General features: G+C 42.1%; 1 protein-coding gene across 1 annotated transcript in view; it reads left to right on the top strand.

Annotated features, from left to right (window-relative positions):
• Positions 1-657: 657 nt before the first annotated feature.
• Positions 658-11,832, top strand: part of LOC110162886 (FRAS1-related extracellular matrix protein 2-like) — a 254,137-nt gene continuing 242,962 nt past the window's right edge. Inside the window, 2 exon segments of the mRNA XM_055166709.1 lie at positions 658-1,129; positions 1,132-5,661. Of these exon segments, the coding sequence (XP_055022684.1) occupies positions 658-1,129; positions 1,132-5,661 (5,002 nt within the window).

Here is an 11,832-nt window from a genome sequence, read left to right as displayed (position 1 = left end):
TTTTTAATGGTTAAAGGTTGTCATTTTTCATCATTTTGAAAGACATATTTGAATAAAAAACATAAACAATCTGAAATCCATAGGTCTAATCATGCAAATTGTCTTATTAAGCACAAAATGAGACCTATATAAATATTTTTAACACCATCAGGTTGACTTTTTCATCATTTTAAAACACATATTTGAATAAAAAACATAATCAGTCTGAAACCCTTAGGTCTAATAATACACATGGTCGTTTTACGCACAAAACCAAGCCTATCTGAATATTTTTTTTAACAGCATCCGTAAATTTTTTTTGCACTCCACTCTCTCTCCTCTCACTCATTCACATGTCCACATTGTCCAGCCCTCTCCACATGGTTAATTCTCCTCGGAGTGGCACCGGTTTCTTCCTTTTAAAAATCAGGGGGGCGCATTCCTTACGAGAACGCGCGCCAATGAGCAGCGAAGGGGGCGTGCACCTGCACCATCCTTTACTCCAGCGCGAAGCAGGCGGCAGAAGTTTGGGGGGAGTCGTCCAGTGTGCGCCCGGCTGCCGCTGTGGAAGAATGGTGCACCTTGGTACGCACAGGCACGGGAATTTATCCAGATTTGCACCGTGGCTTTTCTAACAGCGCGTAAACTTTGAGCAGCTTTTTTTTTTTTTGTGCGCAAATGGCGTGGATCACTGGACGCGGTGCGCACTGGACAGCGTGGTGTGCTCTCGTTACGCTGCTGTGGGCAGGTGATGCAGCCGCGCAGGGGTTTGACAGCTACGGATTATCGTACGCGTTACGCACCGAGCTCTCAGAGGACACGATTCTGGTGGCGAACAACGGTTTACGCGCGCCGTTCGGGAGATCCGTGTTCATCGATCCCATTAACGATCTGGTGATTCAAGTGCAGCCCGGGGATAGGTGCAGCATTACAGTTTTGGACAATGATCCGTTGTCCCAGAGACCCGGGCACCTGTCTCCTAAAAAGTTTCCGTGCGAATTCGGGCCAAACGATGTCAAATATTCGCACTTTGGCTCGAGGAGTCCTCCGAGGGATAGAGTCAGGTTACAACTCAGGTATGACACGCAAACTGATACGATTATAATCCCGTTTATGATTGAAGTTGAAGTGGTTTTCACGCAGCTGGAGGTGCCAAAAATCTACCGCTGACTGTCGAGAGGCTACTTGGCACCAGTAACCCCATCGACAAAAGAATACTGGAATTTACGTTTGACAGAGCCACGCAGCAGTGCAAAATTGTCTCTCTTTCAAGTGGCAGCGTGCTACCCAGGTATGGCCAACTTGTGGACGAGGACAGCCTGGGAAGCATGGTGAACTGCGATGATTTTCTCAACATGAACGTCCGCTATCGACACACTTTCGCTTTGAAGTCTCCCAATAGAGATTATATTCCTCTGCTCTTGGAGTTATACGATAAGGAAGGCAATTTGCTCAAGCAGGAGTTCTTCCAAATTCTGGTGCGGATTAAAGAGGGACAGGATAACACAGCTCCTAAACCCAGCTTTGTGGCTATGATGATGATGGAAGTGGACCAGTTTGTCATGACGGCCATTACCACGGATATGCTGGCTGCAGAGGACATCGAATCTAATCCTGATGAGTTAATTTTCAACATTACGTCACCTTTGTCCTTTGAGGAGGGTTACATAGTCAGCACGGACGACAGGAATTTACCAATAACGTCGTTCTACCAAGGGGACCTGAAAGACTTGAAAATCGCCTACAAGCCCCCCGCGGTGGACTCGGAAGCGGAGCGGATTTTCCAGATTGAGTTCGAGGTGGTGGACACAGAAGGGGCAGTCTCGGATGCTTTCGCTTTTATGATCGTGGTGAAGCCCATGAACACTTTAGCTCCAGTCGTAACGCGAAATACAGGGCAGTTGCTGTACGAAGGCCAGTCCAGACCTCTTTCCAGTTCACAAAATTTGGAAATTAGCGACGAGGATAACTTAGAAAACGTTAAAATTACAGTTATTGACGGGTTGAGGCATGGACTTTTGACCGTTCTTGGTTCTCGTCGAAAATTTTTCACTCCAGCCGACCTCGACGCGGGAATTGTGATTTACCAACACGACGGTAGCGATACTTACAGCGATAATATCATTTTTCGAATGACCGACGGCACTAACGAAGTAGAGTTTTTGTTCCCGATTACCGTTGTTCCGACTGACGACGAGCCCCCGATCATCAACGCTAATACCGGATTGGTTTTATTCAAAAATCAAATGATGCCCATCTCCTCGTTAATGCTAAGTTCGGCCGATATAGACTCGGAAGATTCGACGATTAAATTCGTATTAGAAGCTCCGTTTTCTACAATCGGGGAGGTTCTTTTGCGCCAAGCCGAAGCACCCGAAGATCCGTCAACGTGGCGGTTTCATACTGAGGATGAAATGTACGAGAAAGTAGTTACGGAATGGTTACAGCAAGATATAATGGACGGAAAACTATTTTATAAACACACAGGCCCGCATAGTACAAGTACAGTTATGGACCAGTTCGTTTTTAGGGTTCAAGACGATAATGATCCGCCCAACCAATCAGAGCAAAGTTCGTTTATTATCAAAATTATCCCCGTTGATGATTTGCCTCCGGAGCTGTACCCGGGCACCACTTTGCAAATGACCGTACATGAGTATCAGCTAACTCACTTCCGCAAAAAATTCTTACGCTACAGCGATTTGGATTCCGAGGATAGAGATCTTAAGTATACGATTGTACAACCTCCGACCGATACCGACGAGAATAGCCCGGTTGTGTTAGGAACTTTAGTACTGACAGAACAGCCGGACACCGAAGTTGTAACTTTTACCCAGGCGCAAATCAACCATCATAAAATTGCGTACAAACCGCCGGATTTGGAGCTTGGAATTACCACTCACATCTTGCAGTTTAAGTACATTGTCGAGGACATATCCGGAAATCACGTCGATGGAGTTTTCACGATTTTTCTCAAGCCTGTCGATAACACGCCGCCTCAAATAACAAATTCGGGGTTTAATTTGCTTGAACGCGGAACTCACATTATATCAAGTACCGAGCTTTACACGACCGACACGGATACTGATAGTAAACAAATATTATTTACCGTTACGCAACCTCCTACACACGGGCATATTCAGTACACGTACATCGACATGATAAAGGGAAGCACTTTTAACCTCGACGATATCGAAACCGGAAGGATTTCTTATACTCATAACGGCGACGAATCGACCGTAGATTCTGTTATTTTAGACGTAAGCGATGGCGTCCACGTTGTCCCGATTACGATCAAAATTAACGTGAAACCGGTAGACGACGAAGTGCCGATTATCTCTCTCCCGCCCGGCACTATTGGCTCAACGATGGAAGTTCTCGAAAATAGCGCGACGGAAATTACGAGTAACGTCATCCAAGGTCGCGATGAGGATACAGATGATTTAAGGTTGACTTTTATTGTTGAGGATCCGCCGTTGCTCGGGCAGATTCTGGTCCGGGGGGCTCCTGCTAACAAATTCACACAAGCGGATATTATTAATGGCTTTGTGGTTTATGCGCATACGAGCGGCGAAATCGGCATGGTGACAAAAGAGGACTATTTTAATCTAACTTTGACGGACATGTCGGATGAATGGACGGTGGGTGGGAATAAAATCACAGGGGTCAGAGTTCACGTTACCATTCTCCCGTTGGACAGCCAGGCTCCGGAAGTCTTTGTGGGTGAGCGCTTTTCCGTCGTTGAAGGCGAGAAAAGTCCAATCGAAAGCGTTCACATCACCGCCAACGACGTGGACACGCTAAGCGACGATCTTCTTTGCACGATCATAGTCCAGCCGACGTCCGGTTACGTGGAAAACATCTCGCCCGCCCCGGGGTCCGAAAAATCCCGATCAGGCACCGCCATAAGCGCGTTCACGATCAAAGACATCAAGAAGAGTCATATTTACTACGTCCAAAGCATTCACAAAGGTGTAGAGCCCGTAGAGGACAGGTTCACTTTCAGATGCTCGGACGGTATCAATTTTTCCGAGAGACACTTTTTCCCGATTTCCATAATTCCTTCTAATGATGAGAAGCCGGAGATTTACATGAGAGAGTTTGTAGTGATGGAAGGCATGAATATAGTCATAGACACTCCGATTCTGAATGGGGCCGACGCGGATCTCCCCTCGGATCAGCTCACTTTCATTATCAGCAAACCCCCCAAGCACGGATTTATTCTCAATCAACTCACCACCGGCACCGTTCCCGTCTTCAACTTCACCTTGGATGAGATAAGAGAGGCTTCCAGCATTGTGTACGAGCACGATGATTCCGAAACCACGGAGGACAGCTTTGATATAATTCTCACGGATGGAAAGTTCAGCGTCGAAAAGACTGTAATCGTCATGGTGATCCCCGTAGATGATGAAACGCCCAGAATGGCTATAAACGACGGGCTTGAAATTGAAATAGGAGAGGTAAAAGTGATCACCAACAATGTTTTAAAAGCGACTGACCTAGATTCCGAAGATAGCACGCTGATTTATATTATCCGGTACGGGCCCGGGCAGGGATACTTGCAGAAATCAACTCCGTATGGAACTTTTCAAAACCTCACCGTCGGAATGAACTTCACGCAAAATGATATTGACCTCGGAGTTATCGTTTACATCCACAACGGGCAAGAAGGCATTCGCGATCTGATCAAATTTGACGTTACCGATGGATTAAACCCTTTGATCGACAGGTACTTTTACGTAACAGTGGGCGGGATCGACATGGTATTCCCAGATGTTGTCAGCAAAGGTGTTTCGCTAAAAGAAGGCGGGAGAGTTACGTTAACGACAGACCTCCTCAGCACCACAGATTTGAATAGCCCGGATGAACATTTGGTTTTCACGATCACCCGAGCGCCGATGAGGGGTCACTTGGAGTGCACGGACACGCCGGGAATGCCGATATCGTCCTTTACGCAACTCCAGCTCGCCGGGAACAAAGTCTTCTACATCCACACGGCTGACGACGAAGTCAAAATGGATAGTTTTGAGTTTGAGGTGACCGATGGCTATAATCCCATCTTCAGAACGTTTCGTATTTCGATAACCGACGTCGATAACAAAAAGCCGGTCGTCACGGTTCACGGTTTGGTCGTAACGGAAGGCGAGAACAAGCTCATCACGCCATTCGAGCTAACGGTTGAAGATAGAGACACCGCCGATCGACATTTAAAGTTCACGATCACTCAAGTCCCAATTCACGGAAAACTACTTTTTAACAACACAAAACCGGTCAATAGTTTCACCAAACAAGACCTGAACGAAAATATGATCAGCTACAAACACGACGGAACGGAAAGCGCCGAAGATAGCTTTTCGTTTACAGTTACAGACGGAACTCACGTGGACTTTTACGTTTTTCCCGATACCGTATTTGAAACACGTAAGCCACAAGTGATGAAAATTACAGTGCTGCCCGTGGACAATGGCGTTCCACAGATCGTGGTGAATAAAGGCGCGACAACACTTAAGATTCTGGAGAGCGGACATTTTGGGTTCGTCTTCACCAGTAAGACTCTGAAAGCCGAGGACAGGGACAGTCTCCAGAACGCGGTGATTTTCCGAGTGACTACCCCTCCGCTGCACGGATACCTGATCAACCAAAGCAAAGGGAACGCTACGATTACAAGCTTCACGCAAGGTAAGACAAAAGACCATTTCAGTTTCATTTGTCTCACTTTTGTTCATTCACAAAGCACATTCCAGATTAATTTAAGGGGCACACATCAATTTTAAAACTATTAAAAATACTTATTGACTGATTACTTGTGCATTTAAAGGGCCTATATTGCGCTATTTTCTGATCTTTGTCATAATGTTGTTTACAATTAAAGTGGTAATGAACTTAAGTAAAAAAAAAAATTGCTATCTGTACTTAAGTAGATTTTACAGTGGACACTTGTACTTTTACTTCACTACATTTGAGAGCAGATATCTTTACTTTCTTCTGTACTGGACTGAAAAGTAAAAGTATTTTTTATTGTTCTTTGACACCTGCTGAAAAGGCTGAGGGTTTATTTTTAACATCTTCATAATCTAAATATGCAAATAAAAACAGTTAGGAAACAAATATTAATTAAATTATTTCTGTTGAACAAAATTCTGCAGAAATCTTAATCAAAATCTCTACGTTTACATGATGATGGTCTGAACAGAAGACGCAAAAGTGGCGTCGCGTCTTGACTTTTTATTCTGCGTTTAGACGGGCATTTTCAGCAGCAAATCTGCGTGCATACGTTGATGCAAAAGTGTGTGGAATTCAATTGGGTATGCATGCCAGGCGGCTCGGTGGTGACGCTAGGTGGTGATGTATGTGACGTAAACGTGTACACGACGTGAGCAGATCTGACCAGAGTTTTGCATCTTGGGCAGCATTGACGGAAACGCGACGGCGGAGCATATTCAACCTTTCCACTCTGGAGGTTGGTTTCAGATTTTTGTGTTTTTAAGCCCCAAAAACGCCGTCATCATCTAAACCAGGGGTGCCAAACTCAAATTCACAGAGGCCAAAATTAAAAACTGGGACTAAGTCGTGGGCCAAACTAAATATTTATTGAAAAGTTTCAACAACATCTGCATGTTTTCTCTTCTTTTGACATTTGCAATGTTAAACCTTTTCTTATTAAAATACATGTTTAATAATAGTTTTGCTTAAACACTGAATCCAGAACAAGTTTAATTTCTCTATAGCCTATCTGTAGCCAACAGGCAGCTCTAACACATATTTGATATGATCTCGCAGGCCAAATATAGTCATATTGTGGGCCAAATTTGGTCCCCGGGCCTGAGTTTCGCATGTCTGGTCTAAACGAAAGGCACTTCCAATAAAATATTTTATTGTTTTTATCTGCAAGTGTTCTCGTGTAAACAGGCCCTAAGATCTCATAATCTGTGCAAAATACTTTTACTTTTTACTCTCTAAGTACATTTTAAACAGGTAGTTTAATTCTTTTACTTTAGGAGATTTTTTCATGTGATACTTTTACTTATGTTTTTTTTTTTTTCCTATATGTATATGTACTTTTACTTCTTTATTTCTCACTGGTTATAACTTAAGAAAATAGTGTAATATGGTCCCTTTTACTCACAATACAGACTAGACTCTAACCTAAAGATTTTTTTTATATTTTCTATCATACAAATATTAAACATAGACAAAAGGAAGCCATTACTGAAAACTATGATGAAACTTCACGCCCCTGAGCTACTCATGGATTGATGCTATGGCTATTTGCCCAAACTTGCAATGTCATTCCACAGACTTTTTACATTACACTTGAGAGTTTTCCCCAAAATTGACCTTAAAAAGAGAGCATTTGAAACTAGCAAAGCAAGTTATCAACCTTTCAATCTGCAATTACCTCTCTATTATGATTAGGCCTCCTACGGCATCGTCCCACGACATCACTCAGCACAAAAATCCAAAAACACAACCGACCAGCAATAGAAAAAAGAAAAACACAATATTAAAGATTCAACTTTTCTCGTGAATAGTGTCCATGGGGATGTTATTGCTGTGAAAAGAGTTGCTCCACAGATCTGGATAATTCCAACACCACACCTAAAAAATTAAATCTTTAAAGGGCCCACATTACGCTATTTTTTGATCCATGTTATGTTGTTTCCTCATCACAAACAGATCTGGAGTTGTGTTTTGTTTCATTCACACATGTTTAACACACAAACCCTGTGTATTTAGGCTTCTTATCTCAATCAGAAAACATTTCACTGGGTAATTTCAGCCCCAATCTCTACTAAACAAAAGGTAAAAGGTTAACTTGAAAACTACCGCTTCATGACATCACAAGGTGGAACAGAGCATTTTGAGCTTTGGAGATGTAGACAGACAAATAAATCTCTCAAACATGTGTGAATGAAACAAAACACAACTCCAGGTTTGTTTTTGAGGAGGTAACAACATTATTAGAGATGTAACAATAACCGAAATGTCGGGATATCGTATCGTCAAAGTTCTCACAATAATATCGTTGGACCATCACTATATATCGAATTACAAGTGTCTTTGCTTAAATTAAGAGTTATGGTGCAGCAATAACTCAAAAAAATACAGAGGGAACTACACAGACCATGATCCTTTGCTCCATTTCAGTGCAGACTACAAGAAGAAATAACATTTCTAAGCACTTTTAAGTCTTAGTTCTTTGGATTAAGTCTTGTCAAGGCATTTTAAGAGGAAAAAGGTCACATATTAACAGTTTTAGTTGTTTAGCCTCCACAAAATGCTGCAATAAATATCGTACCGTGAGGTTCATACCGTGACGATATTGTACAGAGAGATTTGGATTTTGTTACATCCCTAATCATGAGCCTTCCCACCATATCGTGAGCTTTTTCTCGATATCGCAATAAATATCATACTGTGAGATTCATACCTTGACAATATCGTATCATGAGACTTGGATATCGTTACATCCCTAAACATTATAACGTTTTAAAACTCGCAAGAGTCAATTTCGCACAATATAGGACCTTCAAGTCTTTTTTGTATAACATGGGACCTTTAAATAACCTGTAACTAATTAGCTATAAAAATATATTTAGTACAAAGTTATTACTGTACATTTTTATTAGGGGTGTAACGGTACACAAAAATCACTGTTTGGTACCTTGGTTTTGAGGTCATGGTTCGATAAATTTTTGGTACAGTACTGAGATTCACGTTGTTTGGAGAGACGTAGTCAAGGCGGGGGGCAATTGTTGTCAAGGCTACCCTAACTATAAAGCGCTGTGGGAAACACTGTCACCCCAATCACAGACGAATTCCCTCATGATATTAAAAAGTCGAGCCTCCGTGTAGCTGCACATGTAGTGGCAGAATGTAAACACACACAAATTGAGCAAACTTACTCGAACGCCCCCGTATCGAAACGGTTCGGCACGAATACAAGCACTGTGTTACACCCCTAATTTCTGTCAATATTTTGTGTGCATGTGTACCAGTTTCAGATATGGCTGAATGAGATTCAATTGGAAACAACTGTCCCTCTCTATCCTGTAATTATCCCATTATCCCATTATAACCTATAATAACATTGTGAATCATGCTCTTCACTCAGAGTTTGAAATGTGTTGGAATTAGTGTATCATTCATTCATTCGTTTTTCAAAATAAAACCAAATATAAGAAAACAAAAAAACTATTTTGTTTTTATTTGTCTCCAAAACCAAAATGAAAAAACAGATAACGATTGTTTTTTTCAGTTTTTGATTTTGTGTTTAAATGAATAATTGAAAAAACAGATAATGACTGTTTCCTGTTTACGTGACTTAAACTGCGATGTCTGCGTAGACTGATCAGGACTGAGACCGGGACCAGACTGGGACCAGGCCAGGACTGAGACCAGAACCAGGACCAGGACTGAACCAGGACTGAGCCCAGGACTAAAACAGGACTAAAGCAGGATTAAATCAAGTTTAAACCAGGACTGAAAAAGGACTAAACCAGGTCTAAACCAGAAATGAACCAGGACCAAACCAGATCCCGGTGTCAGTCACGGTCTGGTCCTGGACTGGTCCGGGTCTCAGTCCTGGTCTCAGTCTCAGTCCTCGGTCTCAGTCTTGGTTCAGTCCGGTTCAGTCCAAGCATCTGACTTAAGTCACAGGAAAACGGGAAACGGTCTTTATCCATTTTTTTCCATTATTCATTTAAACACAAAATCGAAAACTGAAAAAACTAATCATTATCTGTTTTTTCATTTTGGTTTTGGAGACAAATAATTAAGGAACTAGTTGTTTTTTTGTTTTCTTGTTTTTGGTTTTATTTTGAAAAAGGAATGAACGAATGATACACAGGACTTGCTGTGCCCTATCAGAGCTTGACCCGTGATAGTTGTTTACCGAGCTCCGTAGATAAAAATACGCACAAACACCAATATTCCAAGTTGGCGTCTTTAAATGTCACGCAGCATCAGTACTGTAGCCCGCTCCTCAGTCACACAGCGCTGCCCCCTGGAGGCCCGCGGTCTTTAAACCCTCTCACTAAAGTAAACAGACAGAAATAAAGACTCATCTCTGGGGCTTTAGAACTAGTGGCGATGCGTTTTTGCACAGCGCTTTGAAGAAGAGCATTTCCACATCAAATATAGAAGCGCAGACTGCCAGAGTGCACCGGTCTCATGTGTGTAAGCCCCGCACTATTTTTACTGTAAATAAGCTCTGTGGGTTATACAAGTGTGACGCGAAGGCAGTCATCGTTTATCATTTATACTCCTTTCAAATGCAGCGCCAGTGCAGTGCAATTTTAATGATACTGTGGAACGTTTCAGGCGAAGAAATAAAAGCTCAGATGACAGACCCTACAACAGAAAAGTTACGCAGTGTAGCTTTAAGACGAGAGGATTAGAAGCCAGCAAGTTGGCAACCTTTCGATCTCTAGTTACCTCCCTGTTACGATTAGGTCTGCATCTGTCCCCGACATCCACTTAGCACAAAAATTCAACAAAGAAATCACAATATTAAAGATGTGCTACGCAACTTTTCTAGTGTAGTGGAGCTGTGTTAGGTTTATCTAAACATTAAAAACAAGAAGAAAGACAAGAGATTAATTCAGTTTTACTCGCGAGGAGAACGGGCAGAGAGTGGGCATCAAAACCAACAGTCTCCACACGTTCTGATGACTCAAGGCCGTTCTCCTCTTTTTATTTCATTAGGAGGCCCTAGTTACAGAACGATAATTCTCAAGGGGAAGGGGAAACAGCCAAGACATAATAAGAAACTGGTGCAGCTATGCATAGTCCAAACACATAAAACATGATTAACAATCAGGAGGTGCCTTAGGTCAGACACCATCATAACTCTTGCATGTGTGACAGTGGAAGTTGGCTTCATGTGAGGAATCATCTCGAGGTTCACTAGAGCGATAGGACACTGCACACAGTTGTCAAACACACAGAGGTTATTCAACAAGTGACAAGTGATTGGTACATTATAAATCAAAGAATTGTAGTACATAAATGGTTAACTCATAGGCATAGAATATCACACAAGTATTTAGCAAATATGGGATAATAAAATTATTCTGACAAGCTGTTATTGTTGTGATACAAGTGTGACACAAAGGCACTTATCGTTTATACTAGTGTTATAGTTTTAAATAAGCAGTAAATTGCAGTACAGTGGTAAAAGTTCATCTGTATTTTTATTAGATTACTGTACTCAAGTATCCAGACTGGTGACACCTAGTGCCTCCGCTCAATTTCATTTCTCTCCAGTGACTAGGTCAGGAATCAGAATGCAGTAGACGATTTGCAAGAACCCCAGAAGTTGTAGACCAATTAGTGAAGAGCTGTGAAGCCATGACGTCAAACTTAAGCGTCTGTCTGGGTCCCTTTTGTGGAACAGCACAACAGTAAACAAAGCGGTCGAGATGGATGTAAACGAAGACAGACATTCTGTGTTGGCAACGATTCCCGAGATCGAGGATTTAAAGCCGGAACAAAGAGAATGTTTGGTGAATTTTATCAAGGGAAAAGACGTTATTGCCCTTCTTCCTATGGGATTTTGGCACATTACACATGTCATGACCAAATAGCAGCAATTGGTTAAATATAAAAAAGAAGCCGCCTACCGTCGAGCAAACAAATCCTAATGCTGTGAGGTCAGATGGTTTCCACAACGTGAAACCGGCTGATGAATCAGGCTAGTACTCAAGCACTTTGGTAGCACATTCTTGTACAGTAAGGTGAAAAATAGGAATAGGAAAAAAACAAACTTAGAGACATTAATTTGAAACTTCTGTGGTTTACTCATATCAATGTATGAGAACATGTATTACAATGTTTTCATATAAAAAT

The sequence above is a fragment of the Boleophthalmus pectinirostris genome, unplaced genomic scaffold (genome assembly GCF_026225935.1).
Source record: "Boleophthalmus pectinirostris isolate CB_2022bp ecotype Guang Dong unplaced genomic scaffold, ASM2622593v1 HiC_scaffold_9, whole genome shotgun sequence".
In the NCBI taxonomy this organism is placed as follows: Eukaryota; Metazoa; Chordata; class Actinopteri; order Gobiiformes; family Gobiidae; genus Boleophthalmus; species Boleophthalmus pectinirostris.
The sequence above is the reverse complement of the archived record's forward strand: the minus strand, read 5'-3'. Positions and strand labels throughout refer to the sequence as shown.